The 25,891-nt window shown below is 46.0% G+C and overlaps 1 protein-coding gene across 1 annotated transcript in view; it reads right to left on the bottom strand.

Moving 5' to 3' along the window:
• Positions 1 to 20,827, bottom strand: part of LOC147736953 (lysozyme g-like) — a 277,648-nt gene extending 256,821 nt beyond the window's left edge. The window contains exon 1 of the mRNA XM_086934157.1: positions 20,740 to 20,827. Coding sequence (XP_086790283.1) covers positions 20,740 to 20,803 — 64 coding nt within the window. The 5' untranslated portion in view covers positions 20,804 to 20,827. The remainder of the gene's footprint in view (positions 1 to 20,739) is intronic.
• Positions 20,828 to 25,891: the final 5,064 nt, after the last annotated feature.

Genomic DNA, 25,891 nt, shown 5'->3' with positions numbered 1-25,891 from the left:
CCAACAGCTGCCAGCTCCTCATCAGCTGGTTCCTACTCCTCTGGCGCAGCCTTCTCAAGGGCCACTGACTTTGCTACCTGCTCCGCCTTTAACTCCTGCAACTTTTCCACCTGTTCTTTCTACCTCCCCTACTACTGCTCCTACATTGACCTTTTCTCAGTCCGCTTTATCTCCCGTCTTGTCGACCTCTCCTTCTGTTCGACAGAGAAAGACAAACACTGTTACTAGTCTTCTTCCTCTTTTCTTTGGGTCGCATAGTACGACCCCTGAATCGGAGCGTAAACAGTTGCGTAGCCAACTGCCTGATTTGCGAGAGAAAGAAATATTGGACCGCCTGGCGGGTAAATGGGTCACTCGTCCTTTAAGATATGATGTAGAATCTGTTACGGATGTCTTCCATCAATGGGAAGCGCCGAAGCAGAGATATGTTTTCGATAAGGTGTGTACTTTCCTTCGTGAGGAATGGGAAGATGATGATGTAAGACAGGCTCCTTCCGAGTTGGTCAATATACAGTCTGAGTTTGCGAAGGGAACTATTGTGGGTTCCGATGTTGAGAAAGCAGTTGCGACGATGTTGTTGTTTAGGAGTGAGTCTTCTTCTCAGCCGTTGTTTGAGCCTGACGCTTCTGCTAGTAGAAAGGCGTGGCAATATCCCATGAGAGAAGTTCCTCTTGTGTTGAAAGAAGCAGTCCAGGCTGATGCCGCTTATAATTTTAATGCCGTACCGGCTCACTTTCAGTGTGTTTGGGTACATGTTCCTTGGAAGCGGGCTGAAGTATTGGCCCTTAAGCAGACTTTACCTGACCGCCGTAAAAACCCTGCAGGGTACTACAAGGAATTATCCCAGACTGCAGACTCATGTATTATGAATCTAGCTGATATAGACATGTTGTTTGGAAACGTGGTTCCACAGCCATTGTGGGGTTTGATTCGTCATACGGATCATGCACAGGAGTTAGGTGACACATGGATTAATATTAGCGCTGCGAATGACAGACAAGTTGGTGGTGCCAAACCTGAGCCTTTAGTAGCAGAACTACCTGGTAGAATCGTTACTTATATGAAGACTTTAATGCCTGCGATGCGTGTAAATTGGTATAAATTGTCTGCATGTAAGCAGAAGAAAGAGGAAATCATGTCTGATTTCTTCACCAGGTTTGAAGAAACGTTTATCGACCACAGTGGTCAAGATATGAGTACAGAAGGTGGTCAATGGTTGTTTGTTGACAAGTTTGTGCACAATTTGCTTCCCGAGCTGTGTAAGAAATTAAAAGATTCAGAGAGTTCTTGGGCCGTTTCCTCTTCAGCACAGATATTGGCCATGGCACAGTATTATGAAAATAGAGATAAGGACGAGAAGGATAGAGCAGACAAGAAAACTAAAGAGCTGAAAACAAAGGTTCTTTTACAGCAGGCGTATCCGCCTCTTTGTAACCAGCGTGATTATCAGCAGCCTCAGCAGTTTCAGAGAAACTCGCAAAACACCAACTCACTTAACTAAACACCCACCAACTCACTTAACTAAACACCCACTCTACAGCTACTCACTCACACATACAGCCACTCACTCATACAACTGCTCAGAAACTCACTCCCCATACAGTCACTTACACACCCACTCATACAGCCACTCACACAGCCACTCACTCACTCATACAGCCACTGACACACTTAAACAATCACCAACACAGTCACTCACACAGCCACTCACTCACCCATATAGCTACTCACACCTACATATATAGCCACACAGCAACTCCAACATCCATTCACACACCCATAGAAACACTCCAACAAGCACTCACACACGGATACACACACACACTCACATAATATGTTAGAAGTACTATCACTCATTAGGTGTATACCTAGTATATTATTTTTATGTTTGTTGTACCTTGGTAGATATGATTGACAATCATAAACGTTTAAAAAACACTCACACTCACTGAATGATGTCATCAGTGATGTCTTTTAAGATGTCATCAGTGATGTCACTGAGCATGTCATGAGTGATGCAATATGTTTGTGGGGAGTAGGTTATAGTTAGCTCAGAAACTTTAGCCTCTGAAATTCACTGGTTTTCTACAAGTGAAATCTGAGCCTAACTATAATTTCCCTGTACAATTTGTCTTTTCTCAGAGAATTTCTAAGTTTTTTAAACTGTATTTCCTAAATGTAATGTCCCTGTAACCTAAGTTTGTTTTTTTCTGTGAATTTCTTAGTTTTTTAATGCTATTTCCCAACTATAACGTCTCTGTCCCCTTTGTTTTTTAAGTGAATTTCTAAGTTTTTACGTTTTTTATTTCCTAACTGTAACCTGTAACGTTTGAAACTGAGTGATTGTATGAGTGACTCAGTGAGTGTGAAAAGGAGTGCATGAATATCTCAGTGGGTATTTGAGTTTGTGTGTGAGTGTCTCACTGGGTGTGTGAGAGTCTGAGTGGGTCTGTGAGTGGATGCATGAATGTCTGAATGGGTGCATGAGTGTCTGAGTGAGTGTATTAGTAGGCCTGTGAGTAGGTGTAAGATTTCTGAGTAGATTTGTGAGTGCCTTCATGAGTGTGTGAGTCAGTCTGTAAGTGAGTACATGAGTGTTTGAGTGGGTCTATGAATGGGTCTATTAGTCTCTGAGTGGGTGTGAAAATGTCTGTGTATGTCAGTGAGTGGTTTCGCGAGTCTCTTACTGGGTCTGTGAATGGGTGGTACGTGATGTGTTAGAGTCTCTTTGAGTGTGTGATTCAGTGTGTGAATGTCTAAGTGGGTCTGTGAGTGGATGCATAAATGAGTGGGTGCATGAGTGTAAGAGTGAGTATCTTAGTGGCCTCTGAGTAGGTGTGAGAGTGTCTGAGTGGGTTTGGGAGGGCCTTCATAAGTATGTAAGTCAGTCTGTGAGTGGGTGCATGACTGTCTGAGTAGATCTGTGAATGGGTGTATTAGTCTCTGAGTGGGTGTGCAAATGTCTGAGTATGTCTGTGAGTGGGTATGTGAGTTTGCGAGTAGGTGGTAAGTGTTGGGTGGGACTGTGAGTGGGTATGTGAGTCACTGAGTGGGTCTGTGAGTGGGTGGATGAGTGTCTCAGTGGATCTGTGAGTGAGTGTATTAGTCTGAGTGAATTGGTGACTAAGTGCATAAGTCTCTGAGTGGTACTGTGAGTGGGTGCGTGAGTGTGTGAGTAGGTCTGTTAGGAGGTGTGTAAGTGTCTCGGTAGGATTCTGCATATGTGTGTGAGTCTCTCAGTCGCACAGTGAGAGGATGCATCCTCCGAGGCCCAGCCAAAATAAGGTTGGGAAGGGGAGCCACACAGCTCCCATTCCAGGGTTGATTTTTTAGCCCCAGGTACCCCATCCCCTGGGGCTAGCCACAATACAGTGGGCCGATCTCAACACTGGGGACCTGATCTCCCGGGGCCCGGCCATGTCTTCTGGGTGCCACAGTCATGCAAAGTATGGCATGGGGACCGTGTGGGGAGCCTCAAGTCCCCTGCGGTCCCTGGTGGCTCCACGCCTCTTATGATAGCCAGCATTGCTGCTACATGGAGGGAGATGCTGGAAAGGAAGCACAGTCCAGGCAGGAGCAACCATTTCATCTCTTTCTCTGCCCACAACTCTGATGGCAAGTAATTATATGAAACCACTTTGAAAGCTCCTGCCTGTTGGTACCGGAGTTACATAGCAGGAGCCAGCCAAGGAGGGTGGTGGTCCCCAGGGGCATGAATGGCTCCCTCCTTTCTGTTCACAGGCTACTCTGTGGAGGTGGTGGTTCCTGGAGCTCTGTGTGGCCTGGGAGGGGGCAACACAGTCCCTCTCCCATTTAAAAAAAAAGAAAATTGCCCCCAGAGATGTGCTGGTCCCTGGGGCCTAGGGAAGTCTTTGCTGCCCCCCATTAGTGTTTGTTTAGCCTCAGCGAGGTGGTGATCCTGGAACTAAGGGTATTCTGCATGATCCCCCTCAAAGTTCATTTATCTCCGGGGAGATGGTGTGCCCCGGGGCTTCTAGAGCCTCAGGAGGGAGTGCCCTTGCACCCCTTTCTTTTAAAAACAAAATACCCTAGGGCCTGAGCCACCCAGGTGCTCTCTTCAAAACAAGCGCTGTAGCACAGTGATGTAATAAGTGAGGTCATAAGTAGTGGATTGCAGGGGCGCAAGTTATAGTTAGCTCAGCTAACTATGACTGCAGAATTTCCCTGGTTTTGTACGATTGAAATCTGAGGCTAACTATAATGTCTCTGTAACATTTGATTTTTTCAGTGATTTTCTATGTTTTTTTCCATTTCCTAACTATATTGTCCTGGTAACCTTTGGTTTTTTTTGCTGAATTTTTAAGGTTTTTTTCAAAGCTAATTCCTCACTATAACATCCCTAGTACCTTTCTTCTTTTCAGTGAATTCCTATGATTTTTTAACTAGTAGTCGGATGTGCACAGTGGTGGAGAAAGGGGGCTGGGTCTTTGACCAGCTAGCTGTAAAGCCACAGTGTATGTGTAGGAATGGCAGGATGTACCAGGAGGGCCCAAAGGTCCCTCAAGAGTAAAACGGACTTCCTCCCCAAACCAGTAGTGCTCTATGAGCCACGTTCGCAGAGTAGTGGAGAAAGTGGACATGGTCTTCAAAGACCACTTAGCAATCTCACTCTGTGTGACTTATTGGAGACTACAGGAGGGGTAGTTGGCCCCAAGGACATTCTTGGGGGGCCAACTACTGCTCCTATTTTTCTCCAGAAAGTTCCACACAACAGGATTCCTGAGACCTGATAGAAGGTCATGTCTCCTTTCTCTACCACTCTGCAAACATGCCTCATGGCACCCTACTAGTAAGGGGGTGAAGTACCTTTGGGTTATGAGGATCCCGGGGGCCAACAACCCTCCGGTTAACTCCAGCCAGCCCAACACCATGGGTTTGCCTAGAGGATTTTGGAGGCTGTTAGAATTGGATGGTCTCTAGTTGGCAGAGGTAAATACTTCTGACAAATAGGGACCCACCTCCTCTCATCAGGACAAGGGGATTCCACACTCAGATATCCCCTGCTCACCTACTTGGTAGCTTGGCAGAGCAGATTGGCCTATCTCAGAGGCAGTGTGTTAAGCATTTATGACCACATACAGTAATAAAGTGAATACACCACAAATGGACACAACACAGAAGGTATTATAAAAATAAGGATGTTTATATAAGGTGTAATATCGAATAAACACTCGAAGTGATGGTTAATTAAAAACATTTATTGAGTCCCACAGGAGCAATACAGAACAGTGACTGCCCAGCATAAAGGCAATTCCAAACTGTCATTAACAAACTGCACAGCACGCCAAGACGCACACACGCAGGCAGCGCGAGGCAATGCTGCGCTGGGCTGATGTGACTGTTGCGCGAGGCAAGTTCATTACATATATCTTCTTTCCTTACAGACGAATAGAGAGAGAGAGAGAGAGAGAAAGAGAAAGAGAGGTAGAGAGAGAGAGAGAAAGAGAAAGAGAGGTAGAGAGAGAGAAGAACGGGAGGAAAGAAAGATAAAAGACAAAAAGAACCTAACGCCTGTATCTGACAGGCAAATGGACTACTCTAGAGCTCCTCCTGGGAACAGCAGGAGGAATGCGTGAATCGGGAACTGAACTGTTGCCAGGTACGCCAAGTAGGGAAGCGTCTAAGCCACCATTGGTGTTGCACGGATAACTGTTAATATCTTTAACTCTTACAATCTTGTTCATGTTCCAACAATTGTGTCCATTGACGCGTACAGAGCTTCCACATACCTTATCTACCTTAACTGGATTACTAAACTTGGATTCACCTTTTTTTACGAAACCCTGTTTTTTAATTTTAACAAGATCACCCACTGCAAAATCTCTGCTGACAACCCTTTTTCTCTCAACAAAATATTCTTTTTGCTTAGCTTGAGTCTCACCAACCTTGAGTCTGACTTTAACATCCATATCTTGTGGAGTACTGTTAGATTTGAACCATTTTGACATCCAGGCAGGTCTAAATTCAGTGCATGGTTTCCTGCCTCTCAAAAGCTTGAAAGGGGAAATGCCCGTAGACGAATGAGGGGTGGTTCTGTAGAACCATAACATCGTCCTCACAGTGGGAGGTATCATCCTGTTGTGTTGTATAGCTCATTTGACACAGTCTCCTACCACCCTGTTAAGTCTTTCAACAAGACCATTGGTTTGGGGATGGTACAGGGAACTTCTGAGGTGGCTTACAGAGGATTCTTTAAGAAATTCTTCCACCTCAGCAGAAACAAATTGCACTCCATTGTCAGATACGAGGTATCTGGGAAAGCCTTCTCTCATGAAGACATCCTTCAAAAATTCAAGAATTTCTTTTGAGTCAGCTCTAGGTCCAAACCTTACTTCAGGCCATTTTGTGTAATAATCCATCATCACAATGGCACTGATGAGGCAAATTGTGAAAAGGTCCAAGTACATCAATGCCTATTTTCTCCCAAGCAGCATCCGGGAGGGGTATGGGGGTGAGAGGGGGAACAGAGGTGCGAAGGCACTTGCCACCGGAGGCACAAATTGGGCACTCCAACACCAAAGCTTCGATGTCCTTATCCATTTGTGGCCACCAAAAGTATTCTCTCACTCTGCGTTTGGTGAGCGTGGCTCCCAAATGCCCCTCATGAGCTTTATTAAGATTGGTGGCTCTGATACTCCCAGGAGGTATCAACTTGTCATATCTGAACACAAGACCATCCTCTGAGGATATTTCATTACAAACGTTTACAAAGGGCTGTAGATCAACATCAACATTCCATTCCTTTAGCCAACCTTGTTTAATGTACTTTTTTACATCTTTCAAAATTACATCTTTGTCCAATTCTGCATGCCAACTGCTTTCCAATACTGAACACACCTTTTCCAGTTCTACACTTGCTAGTATACAGTCTTCTTTGTCATCATATCAACTTCATCATCACAATGCTCTGATTTTTTGGAAACAGGCGGTAAACGAGATAGAGCATCTGCCCTTACATTTTTTCCACCTGCAATATGTATTATATCAAAATTGAATTGCAAAAGTTTAGATGCCAAGCGAGCTATGAGTGGCGTTGTATCGCTATTATTGACTTTGTCTAAGATGGTGACTAATGGTTTATGGTCCGTTTGTAAAGTGAATTTTTTTCCCCACAGATAGTTTCTGAACTTTTCAATACCCCACCAGCATGCCAAGAGCTCTTTTTCTATAACTGAGTAATGTGCCTCTGCATCTCTCAATACCCTTGACGCAAACCCAATAGTGTGTTCCTGATTGCCAACATCCTGTGTCAGGATAGCCCCTAACCCATAGCTACTGACATCAACAGTAAGTGTGCATGGCAGTGAGGGATCAAACGGTTTTAGAGCTCTAACAGTGCTCAATTGTTCTTTGAGCCAACTAAATGCTTGATCACATTCGTTGTCCCACACAAATTCATTTTTTTCTTTAAGCAACATTGAGATGGGGCGCACTTTTGTAGCGTAATCTTGAATGAACCGGGCATAAAACTCAGTCAAACCAAGCAAGGATTGGACACCCGCTTTGTCTTTTGGAGCTGATGCATCAAGAATGGCTTGCACCAAGTTGGGTTTTGGAGTGACACCCTCACTAGAAATGGTGTGACCTAAATACTCCACCTTATCTTTAGAGAAGACACATTTCTCACATTTCAAGACTACACCATGCTCTTGGAAAATGGAGAGAATTTTACCCAAAATCACATCGTGTTCGGTCTGGTCTTTGGCAAAAATAAGGACATCATCCTGAAAGATTGCTACATTCTTAATGTTTTTAAGTAAATTAACCATTACTCTTTGGAAAACTGAAGCAGCCGATGCCAGGCCAAATGGCATGCGGCAAAATTTAAACATTCCTGAGGGAGAGTTGAACGCAGTGAAGTGACGTGATTCTTTATCTAAATCAATTTGGTGATAAGCAGAGGCTAAGTCAAGCTTTGTGAATACTTTAGCCCCTGCTGCTACCCCAAGCATTTCTGTTATATTGGGTAAGGGATGGGAGTCCACCCAAAAAACCTTATTGAGACTGCGTAGATCAATACAGATTTTCAATTCGTTATTTTTAGTCCTTGCGATCACCAAAGATGAAGCCCAATAAGAGGATTCTATTGGTTCTATCACTCCCCTTTTCTGCATGGACAAGAGCTCTTTTTCCAAATCATCCCTAATACTAAAGGGAACACTTCTTATCTTATGTTTGACAGGAACAGCATCATCATAATTTTTATTTTGTGTTTGAACCCTTTTATTTTACCCAATTCACCTGAGAAGACTTCCGGGAATTTGTTAAGTAAATCTTCCACATGGTCATGATCACGTATAGCTAAGACCTGCTCCTTTGCTCCCGGACATAACAACATACTAAAAAGGCCTTGATGGAACCAACCTAGTATATCCAAACCATTTATGGCCACATATATTTTCCCATGAATGCGTCTGTTTTTAAACATCAACACATCCTCAAAGTATCCTAGAAGGTCAATTTTACCCCTTCATAAGACACAGGTTCGCGGTCAGGAGGTTGAAGAGGTCTCTTCCCCCATTTTTCTCTGAAGATGGATTCAGTTATCATGGTTATGCGCGACCCAGAGTCCACAAGAAGTCTCAAACACTTGTCACCAACCTCCACCACCACATAGGGATCAACACAATCATTGGATCACCTCTTTTGATTCCATCATCACTTACCACCAGCACCATTTCCTTCAATTCACTAAATGTGTCCTCATTGTCACTATCACTATCACTTGCCATTCGAGAGACGTTGGATGCAGGAGGGAAAGCCATCTTGGTCATGCTGGATTTGTCGGCGGCGTTCGACACCGTCCCCCACGTCGGTCTCCTTTCTAGACTCTGGGAGATCGGTTTTCGGGGGACGGTGTGGAAATGGTTTAAATCATTTCTCACTAACTGCCGTCAAGTGGTCTGGGCACCACCGTTTTCCGCTGAAATGCCTCCGCTGGAGGTTGGGGTTCCTCAAGGGTCCATCCTGAGCCCCACCCTTTTTAATATCTATATGGCCCCTCAAGCAGAGGTAGCGGAATCTTTTGGTGCCCAGATCAAGTCAAGTCAAGTCAAGTCAAGTCAAGTCAAGTCAAAACAAGCATTATTCGATTGCATTTAAAATCATAAAAGCGACAAAACAGCATATATTTAAAAGTTAATTACAATTTGATAAGATTCATGAGAGTTACAAAAACAGAACAATTGAGTAAAATTCATGGAAGTTAAAAAAGCAAGCAATCAGGGGTTCCAATCTGTCAAGGTGTCCACTGTACATACATATGAGGGTTCATGTTAGTATAAATCTTACACAGTGCAAAAAGTTAAAAAGTTAAAAATGGTTAAAAGATCAATAGCAGGAAAACAGGGTGATAAAATCACCCTTCCAATTGTCTAGGGGATAGCATCCAGGTCCTTGTACGCATGGCAGCAATCAGGAAGCTAGCAACCCCGAGAATTGTCCTGGTACTACCTAATAACTGAAGATAAAGTAAAGCAGGCCGTACCTGGACAAAACCTGCATCTCTTAAAATGGGTGCCAAGAACCTCGATCTACTCACTTTGTAGTGGCTACAAAACATAATGAAATGCATGAGGGTTTGCTCAGAGAAGTTATCACAGCTACACGGGGTAGACTCATCAGGAACACCCCACACAGGAAAATCACCCAGGAAGTATTGGATTAAGTTGAACCTAAATCTGATAAGCAGGTGACGATGGAATGGTCTGCTCACGATTTTTAGATAAGGTTCAATTTGGGGCGAAGTCAGGAGTAGAAAGTTAGCTCTGACTCTTGGTTTAATTAATTCTTTCTCCTCCCGTGTTTGAACTGCCCTCCTCATAAACTTTTCTTTAATCCATTTCAAGTCTCCCTTGAGTATAGTGTTTGGGTGGCTGAACAGATTTGGTCTGCCGAGTCTACCCAGATCATATCCTATGCTGATGACACCCAGCTACTTTTAACGTGTAACAAGGGTGAAGATTTCGACAGTGGGCAGATCAGGGATTGTCTGGAAGCCGTGTTTGAATGGTTCCAGAGGCATAGTTTGAAATGCAACTCGGCCAAGTCGGAGCTGCTCTTCTTCGGAAGTCCTCCGGACCACGAGTGGAAGTCCTGGTGGCCGCGTGATATGTCTCCACCTGAGTACACTTCGCAAAAAGCCAAAAATCTGGGTGTCTTATGTGATGTAGATCTCTCTTTTAGACCCCAGGTTGTAGGGCTGACCGGAAAATGCTTCGGTATTTTAAAAATGTTGCGGAAGTTCTTCCTCTAATATCCCTCCAACATAAGAAAATCATAGTTCAGGCCTTGATAGGCTCGTGCCTTGATTACGCTAACGCCCTCTACCTAGGCCTCCCGAAATATCTTCTCGCTCGTTTGCAGGTTGTACAAAATTCGGCCGCTACAGCCATCTTTGGACTACCGCGAAGGGCCCGCGTGTCTGAGTTGCTTGAGAGACTTCATTGGCTTCCGATTGCCAAAAGAGTCACTTTTAAGATCTTGACTCTGGCCTTTAAAGCTCTCCACTCGACCGGCCTGAATTATCTCCGGAAGCGGATGGCTTTCTACGCTCCTAGGAGGTTCTTGAGGTCCGCTATGCAGGCCAAAGCAGCTGTTCCCACTATAAAACGAGCTCGAACTGGAGGTCGTTCTTTCCTGTATCTGGCACCGTGCTGCTGGAACAAGCTTCCGCTTTCTCTGAGCTCTACCTCTAACATGCTCACTTTACGTAAGGACCTCAAGACGTGGCTCTTTGCCCAGTAATTACTCTGCGGCCATGTGGAGGGTGCTGTGTTATGTACTTTCCTTCTAAGTTCTCTCTTTGCCAAAGCGCTGGGACACTCCTGGGAGTAGCCGTGCGCTATAAAAGAGCATTTTATAACATAACATAACTTGAGTCTCTGACACAACCTACACGTGTATTACCTTTTTTTGTAAGTCTTTATCAAAATGCCCCACCTTACCACAAGAGCGGCATACAGCATTTTTAGCAGGACAGGGTCTCCCACTCTTAATATGATGAGTGTACCCACACCTGAAACAAATGCCTGTTCTTTTGAAGAAATTATTTTGTTGAACGTCTTTCTTCTTCTTGTAATTTGAAGAGCGCACTGAAGTGACCATTTCAGTGTTTTTATTTTCCAATACTTTGATGGATGTCTGTGACGTTTCTATACTCTTTGCAATGCGAATGGACTCATCCAAAGAGGGGTTTTCAAGAGATAAAAGTTTTTGTCGAATGGACTTGTCACTACATTTACTGATGAACTGATCACGTACTAACTGTTCACTAAAGTTCTCAAATTCACATTCCGCCACCATTTTCCAGAGTGCAGTTATATGGGTATCAACATCCTCATCACTTTTCCGAGCTCTTTTAAAGAATTTGTGTCTCTGAACCACAATACTAGGTTGCTTGTCGTATCTTTTTTCAATTTTTTTTTACTGTGCTCATGTATTCATCCATCTCCTCTCCACCTACATTTTCATATTCTGGTAAGTGTTTAAAAGTGTCCCTTCCTTCAAACCCCAAAGAATGTAATAAAATAAATTTCTTCATTTCTGGTCGAAATTCATGCACCCCTATTGCCCCCAAATAATTCTCAAATGCGTCAAACCATTTCCTCCACACAATGGGCAGTTCACCTGGTGCATCAATAAATGGGGGTGGTGGCTGAACAGAGTGCATCTTGAAATACAAAGATTAAACAAGTACCAATAAAAAAAATTTGAAAGTGTCTCACTTTTGACAAATTTTGAGTTTTCTTGTGGCTTTGTTTACTTGTTTACCATATTCTCTATCAGAAAACACACAGGATGTTTTGTGCAGTAAAGTTTGAAATATTCCCTTTTTTCTTTTCTTTTTATTTTGCAGAAAAACGGTTCACTGTACTTTGAGAATGTGCGTGCAATTTTTTCTCCCGTTTTGAATTGAATTTGAGTAGAATGCACTTCACGTTAAGCTACTTTGTTTATTTTGCCGAGTTCCATGTGCTATTGCAATCTCCTTGCTTCGAAAGAGTTAAACAAACCAAATCCTAGAGGAAGCTAGGTGGGGCGAATATCACGTGATTCTTTGTGCAGCGCTTCTGTGAGAGACAGAGTTTAGAATCTCCTCACAGAATTCTTACGCTCCACCCGCCACTGCTCTACTCCTCCTGTTTACCCATAGAATGCCCCACGATACACTCACGCTTTTCTTCAACTCTCCGATCATCCGTTGCTCTGTAGGTGAGTGCTTTCTTGTCCTATTCGACGGTTTTCCTGCTTCATGCTTAGTGGGACTCAGTTCCCCCATCGCCATAAACGAGTGTGTAATATCGAAAAACACTCGAAGTGATGGTTAATTAAAAACGTTTATTGAGCCCCACAGGAGCAATACAGAACAGCGAATTGCCCAGCATAAAGGGAATTCCAAACTGTCATTAACAAACTGTCACACGCCAAGATGCACACACGCAGGCAGCGTGAGGCAATGCTGCGCTGGGGTGACGTGACTGTCGCGCGAGGCGAGTTCATTACATAAGGCTTAGCACAAGACCAAATAACGACAAAAATATACCACAATCTCAATAAATACTCTTTGGAAGGAAAACTAATAGTTCAGGTAAAGTTTCTTCTTAGTAAACAGTTCTTTAGCAACAAAGGTAACTCTTCTTCACTAAAGCACAGTTCTTGGCAACAATGTAATCCCCACTGGAGTCACACGACGTCGAGGCAAAGCTATTCCAAAGGTTCGGCATCAACCGCGAGCAGCGCCACGTCGAGCCCGGAGTCAAAACAGACCCCACAAACACAGTACCTTTTAGAATGAAGAAAACGATGATCCACGGCGTCAAGAAGTATTGGAGTTGGGGGGTCGGCGTCGATTGAACCTCGGAGTCGGGGCGTTCCGTAGCGGTGTCGAGAGATGTCGGTTCGGAGCAGCGCTCACGGTGGCGAAGCAGGATACGGCGTCGTTGTCGATGTCGTCGTTGCAAGAATGAGCAGCGCTCATGGCGTCGAGAGGGGCTGCGGTGTTGAGACGATCAGTAGCGGCGTCGCTACTGGCGTCGATCGGGCCAGATGGCCGGCGTCGAGGTGCGGGACACTGGAGTCGTACTCACGATGTCGAGCTGGATTCGGCGACGTCGGCGGCGGCGTGATTGCTGGTTTCTTTAGATGTGCTGGACTCCCACGTTCAAGCAACAGGCAAATTTAGCAGATGCTGAAGTCCTTTAGCCCTGTGACTTCAACAGGAGACTGGCAATCTTCCAGCCCTTGGAGATTTTCTTGGCAAAGCTTGAGAGTATACACTCAGTTCCTCTCTCCTTGTTCCTTGGCAATAATAAAGAAGCAACTGCAGGATTCCCCCCAGCAAACAGCACTCTGGCAGAAGGGGTAGGCAAGTCCTTGGATCAGCAGGCTTCTGGTCCTTGGTGTAGGTTTCCTTGTCAGAATTGATCTAAATCTTTGGTTCAGGGGTCTTTCTCTTATACCCCTTTTCTGCTTTGATCCCTTTGTCCATGCAGGGGAATTTCCCCCCATCCTGGGTTTGTTGTGGGTGTTGCCAGGCCGAGGCACCTGTCCTATTCACTGTACAGGGCAGGGTCTTCAGCTGCCCAGCAGGAGGTGGAACCAGTATTGTCACTGGCAGGGGCAGGTTCATCAGTCGCCCGGCAGGAGGTGGAGCCAGTATTGTGTCAGGCAGGGCAGGCTACCAGGAACTACTCTTCCCCCACTCTAAACGCAAAGGCCTCATTCACCCCACACTGACTCATTCAGACCTCTGGAGCCACCCAGCTCCTGTCACACACACAAAAACCAGCAGAGACCGGTAGACAGTTAGACAAGAAACTAGTCACTTTCTAAAAGATGTGTTATTAAATTCTGAGTTCAGAGATACTAAACTCGACTTTCCACCATGCTCTCTGAGTCTGTTAGGATTATACAGTGTAATAATTCCAGCAGCCCAGTCTGGCCTAAGGAGATCAGGTAGCCTTACACTAGTGAAAAACGAAAATGGCTGTAATTCACTATTAGGACTTGCCACACACATCAGGGCTTGTCCTACCTTATGCTTACAATGCACCCTGCCCTTGGGCCTACCATAGGGGTGACTAACATGAAGTTAAGGGAAGGTTTTAGGGACTGGCAAGTAGGTGTACTTGCGCAGTCAGCATGGCAGTACCAGACTGCACGCAGGTTCTGCAATGGCAGCCCTTAGACATATTTTACTAGGCCGCTTCTGTGGGTGGCACAACCAGTGCTGCAAGCCCACCAGCAGCATTTGTATTTACAAGCCCTGGCACTCCTGGTGCACTATACTGGGACTGACAGTAAACCAAATAAGCCAAACATGGAATCCAATTAATGTATCAATTTAACATAGGGAGCACTTGCACTGTGGCACTGATCAGCAGTGGCACAGTGCCCAAAGCAATATTCCAGCAAAACATCATAAACAGAGGAGGCAAACAGACAAACAATGGAGGAGAGACTCATGCCAATGATGCCAGGTCTAACACGTGTCCCCTCCAGCTGAAATGTGGGGAGAACTACCCTTCACCTAGGGAGTCCTCAGCACTAAGGTGGAAAAATCTGGACAGACCATCAGCATTGATCTGTACCAGGGTGGTGTTCCACCGTGAAGTTCATCCCCTGTAGGGAAATGGACCACCTCAACAGCTTTGGGTTCTCAACCCTCAACTGCATCAACCATATTAGGGACATGTGGTCTGTCTGAACCCGGAAGTGAGTCCCAAACAGGTAGGGTCTTAGCTTCTTCAGCGCCCAGACCACAGCAAATGCTTCTAGCTCTATCGCACTCCACTTCTGTTCCCTGGGCAGTAACCTCCTACTGATGAAGGCTACAGGTAAGTCTCTGCCCTCCTCATTCTCCTGTGCAATAACAGCCCCTAAGCCATGCTCTGAAGCGTTCATCTGGACAATAAATTCCTTGGAAAAGTTGGTGGCCTGGAGTATTGGTGCTCTACACATTGCAGTCTTCAGGGTGTCAAAGGCCGTCTGACAGGCATCAGTCCAAATCACAAGTCACGGGGTGCACAATGTTGCCATACCCCTTGACAAACCTCCTGTAGTAACCCGTGAGACCTAAGAAGGCTCTCACCTGAGTCTGGGTTTTGGGTTGTACCCAAGCCAGGATGGTATCTATCTTGGGTTGCAGGGGGCGACCTTGCCGCTCCCTACTTGGTGCCCCAAGTATACCACTGAACCCTGCCCAATCTGGCATTTGCTTGCCTTGATTGTGAGGCCTGCTCTGCGCAGGGCCAACAACACTTCCTGGAGGTGGAGCAAGTGTTCCTCCCAGCTGGCGCTGAACACTGCTATGTCATTCAGGTAGGCGGCGCTGAAATCCTCCAGTCCAGCAAGTACCAGGTTGACCAACCTCTGGAAGGTGGCAGGGGCATTCTTCATCCCAAAGGGCATAACCCGGAACTGGTAGTGCCCACCTGGTATGGAGAATGCTGACCTCTCTTTTGCCCCATCAGTCAAGGCGATCTGCCAGTTCCCAGACATTAGATCAAATGTACTAAGGTACCGGGCAGTCCCCAACCGATCTATGAGCTCATCAGCTCTGGGGATGGGGTGCGCGTCAGTCTTGGTGACTGAATTGAGTCCTCGGTAATCCACACAGAACCGAAGTTCTGGTGAAGCACCAGGCACTGTAGCCTTTGGGAGCAACACCACTGGGCTGGCCTAAGGACTGCTAGAGGACTCAACCACCCCTAAGGTGAACATCTTGGAGACCTCCTCCTTGATGTAGGCTTTGACCTCATCAGTCACTCTGTAGTCTTTGTGCTTCACAGGAGTGCTGTCCCCGGTGTCCACATCATGGACACACCACTGAGTGATACCAGGTGTTAAGGAGAAGAGATCAGGTAATTGTCCCATCAGTTGGCGACAATCTTGCTGCTGCTCAGGGGTCAGTGTGTCAGAGAGGACAACACCATCCACTGACCCATCTTGCTCTTTTGCATACAGGAGGTCAGGAAGAGGCTCACTCTCCTCCTCCATTCCAGCATCTGTAGCTAGGAGCATGCCCACTTCGGACCTTTCTAAGTGGGGCTTTAACCGGTTGACATGCAGGACCCTCAAGCGGTTCCTGGGAGACTTCAAGTCCACCAAGTAGGTGACATCGCTCTTTTTTTCCACAACCTCAAATGGTCCAGTCCACCTGTCCTTGAGCGCACAAGGTTCTACGGGGGACATGACCCAAACTTTCTGACCAGGTTGAAGCTCCACCAGAGTGGCATTCCTGTCGTACCACCGCTTCATCTCTTCCTGGCTGGCCTCCAGATTTGCCCGAGCAAGGTCTCTGAAGCGCCGAGTCTGGTTCCTAAAGGCCAGCATGTAACTGTATACATCCTGGGGAGGTTTCCTGGGAGATTGCTCCCAGCCTTCTTTGACCAGACTCAAAGGTCCTCTTACCGGGTGTCCATACAAAAGCTCAAAGTGGCTGAACTCTATAGACTTTTGTGGCACCTCACGGTAAGCAAACAGAAAGCATGGTAAGAGGACGTCCCATTTATGCCTCATTGGTTCTTCAAGACCCATGATCATGCCTTTGCGGGTCCGGTTGAATCTCTCAACCAGCCCATTACCTTGTGGGTGTGAAGGAATGGTGAACTTGTAGGTTACCCCACACTCCTTCCACCAGGACTTCATGTAATTGGAAATGAAGTTGGTTCCCCGGTCGGACACCACCTCTCTGGGGAACCCCATGTGGGAGAAAACACCCATCAGTGCCCGTCCTACCACAGGGGCTGTGCGGAGAGGGATGGCTTCCGGGTACCGGGTGGCATGGTCCACCAAGACCGGGATGAAACTGTTGCCCATGGCTGTCTTGGGGTCCAGTGGCCCCACACTGTCAATCCCCACCCGGTCAAAGGGGGTACTTACGACGGAAAAAGGTTGGAGGGGAGCCTTCTGGTTCCGCCAGCTTTTCCCACTTGCCTGGCAAGTTTGGCATGTTTTACAATGGATGTCTACATCCCTTCTCATCTGGTGCCAATAAAAATGGGTGACAAGCCTATCATACATCTTGTCCTGCCCCATATGTCCAGCTAACGGAACGTCATGAGCCAAACCCAGTAGGAAGGCTGTGAAGCGCTGGGGTACCACCAGCACACGGGCTGACCCAGGCTCAGCAGCCTTAGGCTCGCTATACAGGAGGTCATTCTCGCAGTAGACCAAATGTGATCCTGACTGATCACCTGTTGTTTGGGCTGAGGCCTGCTGCCTCATACCCACAAGAGAAGGGCACACTTTTTGCTCAGCACAAAATTCTTCCCTGGTGGAAACCACCATCCTGCTGCTAGTGGGTCAGCTCAGGCAGGTCTCCCAGTTCAGCCACTTGTTCCCCTGTAGGTTCCAGGGCATCCCCCTCAAGGTCTGCCTCCTCCTGGACCGTGGGAACTATGGGGGATGGTTTCCCGTGCCCCCCGGCCTCTTCTCATCACAGCTGGGTCCTGGGCCATACTTTCAGGCTCCAGAACCCCATCAACACCCTTACTAGCTGTCATGGACCGAGTGATTGCACACATCCACTTCGGCACACCCAACATTTTCAGATGTGTCTCTCGCTCCACCTTAGCCCAAGGGGAGTCCTCCAAATCATTGCCCAGGAGACAGTCAACAGGCATGGCGGGCCTCACAGCAACCTGAAGAGTACCTGAGACCCCGACCCCATTCGAAGGGAACCTGAGCTACCTCACGCTCTCTCTGGGAGTTGTCAGCAGCTACAAAAGGGTAGAAAATATGAGGGACCACCTGCTCTCTGGACACCAAGTGACACCTGACACCTGTCACACTCGCTCCGGTGACTCTGAGAGCTTCCACCCTATGGCCAATAATGGTCACCCACTGCCTATATTTCTTAGTGTTGCTAGGCAGAGGGGGTGGAGGGACCATTTTCATGTCTCCTAAAGAGACCAGGGACATTTCTGTGGGGCCTTTCCCATCAGGGGCAACCATCTCCTCCCCTCCTAGGGCTACACTTGCCATCTGACGGGGGGTGCACGTGGTGGTGCATTAGAGTTCGTCATGGGACACTGGAGATTATAATAATGGTGTCCCACTTGCTTACAAGCGTAACAGGTCATTGGGCCCCTAGGAACAGGTTTACCTGTCGGGGCCTCTGGTTTCTTTACTGGGGGAGGCTGGGAACTCTACCCTTGGTTCCCTTGGGGATTACTTTGTGGCCCTTTCTGAAACTCCCTCTGTTTACCCCTGTCCCCCCCACTCTTCTGCTGAGGACCCTGCCCACCCTTGGCTGAGTCTCCCACTGGACCCTTGTGGACCCTGGTACTGACCCAGCGGTCCGCCTCCTCAGCAAGTTGTCTAGGGTTAGATATCTTGCTATCAATAAGGTGCTGGCGTAGCTCTGGAAAACAGTTATTAGACAAGTGCTCCCAAGCAAACAAATCATAAAGAGCATCATAACTTTCCACTTTGCTACCCTTTACCCAACCATCCATGGCTCTGCAAAAAAATGACACATATTCAACCCACATAGTACAAGGCAATTTCTTACATTCTCTAAAGGCTTGTCTGTACTTTTCTTGGGCTTAGGGGCTTCTTGGGTTAGGCCATACCGTAACATTAAAGCATCTTTCATATGAGTATAAGACATCCTATCCTCAACAGGCAAATCCAACAAGGTATCTCTCCCTTCATTGACAATCACAGCGACCCCACAACCCAGCTGCCCAATCCTTCTCAGGGACCCGGTGGGCCAACACTGCTAACTCATATGCTTTGAACCATTGGCCAATATCTTCATTCTTATGAAAATCTTTTATCACATCTTTGGGAAAATAAAACCTACTTTCTGCAGGCCCAGATGGAAAGGTGCCACCAGAGGGATTCAATTCTAAACTCTTAGTTTTGAGCTCCATCTCCCTCACCATTTTCTCACGTTCAAACGCTAATTTTTCTCTTTCAAAATCTAACCTTTTGCTCCCCATTTCAGCATCTCTCCTGCTTCTTGCATTTTCTAACTCCAACTGCCCTTCTTATTTAAGTTTTGCCATTTATAACTGGTGCTCTCTTTCCTTTGCCCTGTCTGCCAATTCTTCAGGAGAAAGACCCTTGGAGGAAACGCTGCTGCCGGGGGATGTCACTGGCCCATTCACAGGCTCTTCCTCCCCCCTTCATCTGGCGGTACCACCAGCGGATCAGAGGGATCTGTGGCCTCTAACCAGGCCTCCAATGCTTTGAGAAATTCTTCCTTATTTTTGAGGCCTAATGTAGGAAATTTTAACTGCTTGCAGAAGTGCTGTAGCTGATTTTTCTTGTAGTCCTTTATCAACCGAGTGTGTACTCTCAAGCTTTGCCAAGAAAATCTCAAAGGGCTGGAAGAGTGCCAGTCTCCTGTTGAATTCAGAAAAGGGGGTGGTGATGGACAGAGTATCTGAATTAAGCAGAACACTCCTACCCAGTCAACAGATCAGGGCTTGATTCATCACCGTTATTTAGCTCACTGCACCATCCCAGCTCTGAATCGTTTTGTACACCATAAGCGTGGAAGGGTATGCTCAGACATGAGTCCCTTGCTCACTGCACCATCAGGATTCAAGCAAGCCGGGCCGAAGACGGCTGTAATGCCAGAAACCGGTCCCCGGAAGCTTGTTTCCTTTCCAGTATAAGAATTGGCTTGGTAGTTTGGTCTGCCCTGTTCCCATGATGCACTGGGCCAGGCACAGACAAATTTGCATGTGGCCAGGTTCTGAGCTGGGATGGTGCAGTGAGCTAAAAAACGGTGATGGATCAAGCCCTGATCTGTTGACTGGGTAGGAGTGTTCTGCTTAATTCAGATACTCTGTCCATCACCACCCCCTTTTCTGAATAGTCTCCTGTTGAAGTCACAGGGCTAAAGGACTTAACCATCTGCTGAATGTGCCTGTTGCTGGAACGTGGGAGTCCAGCACATGTAAAGAAACCAGCCATCACGACACCGCCGATGCCACCGAATCCAGCTCGACATCGTGAGTACGACTCCAGTGTCAGCACCTTCGACGCGGCCTTGGGGGAAGAAGACCACTTTCATGATGAGGCCCTCAGGAGGCTAAGGGACCTCACCCTATCTAACTCTGCAGAGTCCCTTCTGTGCCACGCTACCTGTGTGCAGTTACCAGATTGAGCATGACAATTGTCTTACATGTGCAGCACTCACATATGTGCACACATGTTCAAGTGTATCCAGCCAAGTGCCCCATACCTTTTCTGAGTTGCAGCAGCTTTATCTTAATAGGAAACACTAGCGGTAAACACTAGCAGTTCTTTAACCATGTGATTATTATGGTTGAGACAGCTGTTGTGAGGCTCACCTACAGTAAAAAGTCTAAGTCCAGGTGATCTAAAAACAAAAAATCCACGTGGACTAAATGGGCAGAACCCTTTTTGCTACAGATGTAATATGGGAGATAATTACCAGTGCTTGGTGAGGGTGTAACCTATGAACACACACAGTGTATTTACTATTAAAAACTATGCTGCATTACGCTGCACATTTTTCTTTTTCTGCTGTATAATTTAGACAAAACTGTTGCATAATGTGGCCCTCCCCATTGCATAATTTCATTGGCCCAGGACTGTATGCTTCTTGCAGTTATGTACACTAAAATATATTGACATAGAATGAGATGGAGAATGAGTTTGTTAGTTCATGCTAATCAGGAATGAAGTGGTACCTACCACAATATGATAGCTTGCCAGGAATGAAGTGGTACCTACCACAATATGATAGCCCCCTTTCCTTTGCTTTTGCACAGTCAGCTCCACTTGTCTCAACCTCCATGATATTTCCATAGCATCCCGGTTTTGAGGTGACACCTAGAGGGAGTGAGCAAAACAGATACTGCCTTACCCTGTTTACAAAATTCTGAATGTGTCCATGCTCGTGAGCTGGAATATCTATCTCTGTGTGACACATATAAATTATATTTTACCTGTTTAATGCTATTACTATCAAATCTTCTCGGAAGTCAGCGCCAGTTGGAGTGAGTAATTGGAAATTTTGCCTTAGGGGCTTACAAATGTGGGTGAGCAAATCATGCAGCGTGTTCCCCTGTACACCTCCACCCGCTCTCTAGAGGTCCCAAGACAATATTCTCATTCTTTACACCTTCATTAGCTTGGATGAATGTATTCTGCTTTGTCCAAGCTATACCCGGGCAAGGCGGTTGTGATTAGGACTTCATTTTCAACTTTTATACCTTTAAAGCATAACTTTATGGAACGCTTGTGTGCAAAAGTCGTAAAATCACTGTTGACCACTGTAAGGTCTTCCTTGATGATTCAGCATTTATCTCTTTCGGCTATTGAAGGACAAAAACAATGTGTTCAATCTTGCATAAAATGTAAATTATTGCTGAGTGCATTACACTTTTATGGGATACCCCAGGCAGGGCAGTATATGGCTGTTGTAAGGGCAGGGACTGCTTCACGTTTATTTACTGGAGAAGAAGAAATGATTTAGTTGCTCACAAATGTCCTCATTCTTTTCATTCTCCTTTTACTGATTTGAGAAGGAATAGGAGATTCTGCCTACATCAGGGAAGAGAAACCCACACCTTTGCTCTCCACCAGAAGAATATATATACTAATAATTATGCAATTACTTAACTTCAGCAATGTTAAGTATTGTGATGTCATGAGGATTACAGATATGTGACATCACTTCTTGGTGTGAAGCAGGGTCTAAGGTCATATGAAGTAACTTTCTGTGACATTATAAAGGTCAAAGGGTATTTGATTTAACTTCCGCTACCACTGGCATTTTAGCAAATCGGCTTCCATGACTGCAGTTTCTACATAAAAACGTAGTACGCGTTCACAGCACCAATAGCAATCATTTCAGCTTATGCTAGCACTTGAATAGGGTACGGTCAAGAATAGTCACAAAATGAAACTGTTTCTCTAAGGTATGTAGTCAGCTGTAGTCATAGACAATAATGCATAACAATAATTTCATTCTTCTTTACTTGGAATTTAATTGGTATTAGACCCAAATAAGAACCATGAATTAAACTTTACTGCTGAGATTTATCATTTGTCATTTAGTCACTGTCCCATTTCGAAAAGGGGAGACCAGTTGAACATAAGTGGGACCCGGAAGAGGATACAACAGTGTTAAATGAGCACTGACTAACTCCTTATTCACAGCAAAATTAGCAACACAATAAAGCTATGGAAATTATCAATCTAATTGTGCACTCAGAGTTGAGCCCAAAATCACAGTACTTCGTTGCTAGCAAACGAGTCTCCCCCTAGTCATCGGTCCCCATGCTCTTCTTCCCACAGTGTTCAACGTATTTCAATTCACAGGCTCCACAACTGTCCCACTCAAAGACATAACCACTACAAAGGCACCCAGCGAGCCAATTCCCCCACAACCTCTGAAAACCAACTTTTCCAACATCATCAACTGTAACCACAAATCCAATAAGTACAAACTCGAACAGGAGCATAAAGATAACAAGGAAGATACTGCCTTCACACAGACGGCAGTGAATCATTCTCCCACGCGAAACAGCTCAGACCAAAAGACCTCAAAGTCCACCACGGAGGTACTCCACCCTGAACCATCCTTATCGAATTATTACCCTACAACGATTAACAAGGAGGGCGACCCAGACGACACAACTTTAAGAGGCACCAATTTCGCTTCCCTCACAATGGAAGGATGGGATAATCTAGCCACCACTTATTCATCCGAGGAAAAGAAAGCAGCTTCACCACACGGTTTGGGAACCCCTCTCAAAAAGACAGACGTTAATTCCGAGCCAAGTGAATCAGGAGTAGGGGCTTCCCTCTTAAACACCATGCAACTCTCCACCAAAGCTCTGGAATACCACTCTGACAAAATGGACATCCAACTCACTCTTCTCAACTGTCTTGCATTACATGTTACCACCATTGACCGCAAGCTCTCAGATATGAACAACTTTATCGAAAGGGCCCAACGGGGCACAACCGTACTCCCACCAAGCTGCACCTGCCACCTAATCGCGTAAAAAATCGCCTTGTTACCTACAGTGATGAGTGACCTCCTTACCGACCTGAAAACCATAGGTTCCAGTTCGAAGTCTGAGACTGAAAGTACGATTACCTGTATTAGAGGACCTGCAGCCAGCATTGAAAAAGGCCTCAAGATGAGGCCACAAAAAGAGGTGCACGAACCAGCTACCCAAATCTCAATCCATTCACTCACAGTTGAGCACTTTTTAAAATGAATGCTCAACTAAACACCTAATGGGTTTCTTGAATATGTAAATGATATTACTAAGCTTTTCAAGGTAAGTGTAGTTGAGCGTTGTACTGTTTTCAATCATTAGAATGATAAGAAGGTCAGGCACAACTAATTCAGTTCTGATCAGATTATTAAGACATTAGTAGTGTTTGATAAATCAAACAAGACCAAAATGACAAAAATCCAATTAGTAGAACTGGAGTTATTGTTTTTTGTTGTTGTTTGGGAAAATAGAATTAAAAGTAGGAAATCGCCAACTGTGGATAGCTGGATGTGCTGGACCGGGACAAAAGCACAAGTTCAGCCCAACTGTGATGGAGCGTGGGTCAGCTACAAGGACTCAGTTAGACCTGCTGGACAGAGTACCTTAAACCCTGGTTTTCAGAGCATTGCGGGTATACGCGTCGAAGATATGTTGTGCCGCCGAAGCGACTCCCAAAGGACCAGGACTGGAGTGGTACCACTTGGCAGGGTAGGCTCACATATGGCAGGAGCAGATGCAAGGTTGTTGGAAGCCTATATCCCCGAGTCTTCAGATCAGGAGGCCAGCCAACATCCCTTGGAGCAAAGCAGGTGCCCAGCAGATTGCAATCCAGCAAAGTGGCAGCTCTTCCACGGCACAACACTCCTTCTTCCATGCAGAGTATCCACTTGTCCTGAAGTGTGCTTAAGAGTTGGTATCTGAAGTCCTCCTTTTATTCACAGTTGTACCTTTAAATGGGGCGAAGCTTCTAGAGGCATGTCTTTAAAGTGCACAGATGCCCTGCCTTTTGTTTCTTCAGGCTTACTACAGGGGGTATGCATCCCTTTTGTGTGAAGACAGAACACAACTTATTTAAGTGCAAATGGGGCTGTGCCCAACTCTTCCCTCGCATCCTGCCAGTGATGGCCCATCCAGTTACTCCTAAGTTCCCACTGTGTGTGGCTGTCTAGGAGGAATACACAAAGACCAACTGCCAACTGCACCTAGTCATGTGATCAGAGACAGAATGCAGACACCAAAAGGCTAAGGAGAGAAAATGCCAACTTTCTTAAGGTGGAATTTGCAGAATTGTAAATTAAAATCCAACTTCCCCATCAGTTAGGATTTTAAATTAGGATTCCAGAGACACCAAACATAATCTGGTTATCTCTTCCCATTTGTAAGTTACCCTTATAAAATGACATAGGGCAACTCAAATGTTATCTTATGGAAGATATATGCCTTGCAGTAGCATAAAACAAATGTAAGAGTTTTTCACTACCAGGACTTGTAAAACCTAAATGGTCATGTCCTATTTTTTAAATACATTGCACCCTGCCCTCTGGGCTGTCCAGGGCCTACCCTTGGTTTGACGTATATTTATAAAAAGACAGGTTTGGGCCTGGCAAAATGGCAGTTTAAACTGCACATACAGGCTCTGCAGTGGCGGGCCTGAGACATGTTTAAAGTGTTACATAAGTGGGTGGCACAACTAGTGCTGCAGGCCCACTAGAAGCATTTAATTTACAGGCCCTCGGCACATGTAGTACCACTTTACTAGGTTCTTAAAAGCGAATGAAATATGATAATTGGGTATTAGCCAATGTTACCATGTTTAGAGGAGAGAGAGCACAAGCACTTTAGCACTGGTTAGCAGTGGTAAAGTGTGCAGTGTCCTAAAGACAACAAAAATAAATACAGCAAAAATAGGAGTAGGAAGGCAAACATGTCTGTGGATGACCCTGCAGAGAGGGCCAAGTCCCACAAAGCTCAATTATTGCTCATATTTATTGAGCTTTAGCAGAAGTTGATCAATTGAATTTGCATGTGAAAACCTGCACAAGTGGGGACACAAAGGGAGGCAAGATGGTGGCCAGTCCTTTGGCTGTGTGAGCTGGTCCTAGCACTCTCTCCCTCTGGACGACTTGCTGACTCTGGTATTCTAATGGATTTCTAAAGGACTTTACCTGAACACAGATCGGGTGTCTGTTGGACCTGAATTGGCTTTATACTCGTGGTGGGGAAAGTTAAAATCAAAAACCAATATTTCTCTTTACACCGACCTGAGAAGGGAATGCCCCGGTGGCCTCGCGTCTACAGAAGCTGTCTTCCTCGCTGGATTCTTTCACTGCGGCTCTCGGCAGCCAGCGGCTTCTGCTTCAACTCAAGGTATTCCTCTTGTGCTGACATGCCCCAGAAAAGTCAGACGAAGAACCCGCCTCGGAGCTCTGTGAAGACCGGAGCTGCAATGGCTCAACTCTAAGGCGGGAGTCGTATCTGGCGAAATTACTAAAAAAAAATGTAAATGTACATGTATTTATATAGCGCAAATCGCCCACATCGCAGGCATCTATGCGTTTGCTTAGGGAACCCGTCCTGGTATTCCCCTGTGAGATAGCCCCGGCAGGGTATCCACAAGGTGAAAGCCAGGCATCCCTCCGCGAGGGGCCGTTGTGGAGATTAAGCAAGCTATTGCCCAGAGTCGCAGAGTGTGAACCCGTGAGTCGAGTAGGCACCGGAGCGAGAATCTGTGGAATTATTGAGCCCAACCCCCGTCGAGGCGGGGAATTGAACCCTGGTCCAGGGCCGATCTCAGCTTCCGGGTCTGCCGCCTCTAACCCCTGAGCCACACTTCTCCAAAGAGGCCAGTTGGACAATGCGGCTGCAAAAGT

The sequence above is a fragment of the Lissotriton vulgaris genome, chromosome 1_1 (assembly GCF_964263255.1).
Source record: "Lissotriton vulgaris chromosome 1_1, aLisVul1.2, whole genome shotgun sequence".
Taxonomy (NCBI): domain Eukaryota; kingdom Metazoa; phylum Chordata; class Amphibia; order Caudata; family Salamandridae; genus Lissotriton; species Lissotriton vulgaris.
Note: the sequence above shows the minus strand (reverse complement) of the source record. Positions and strands in the feature narration are given on the sequence as shown.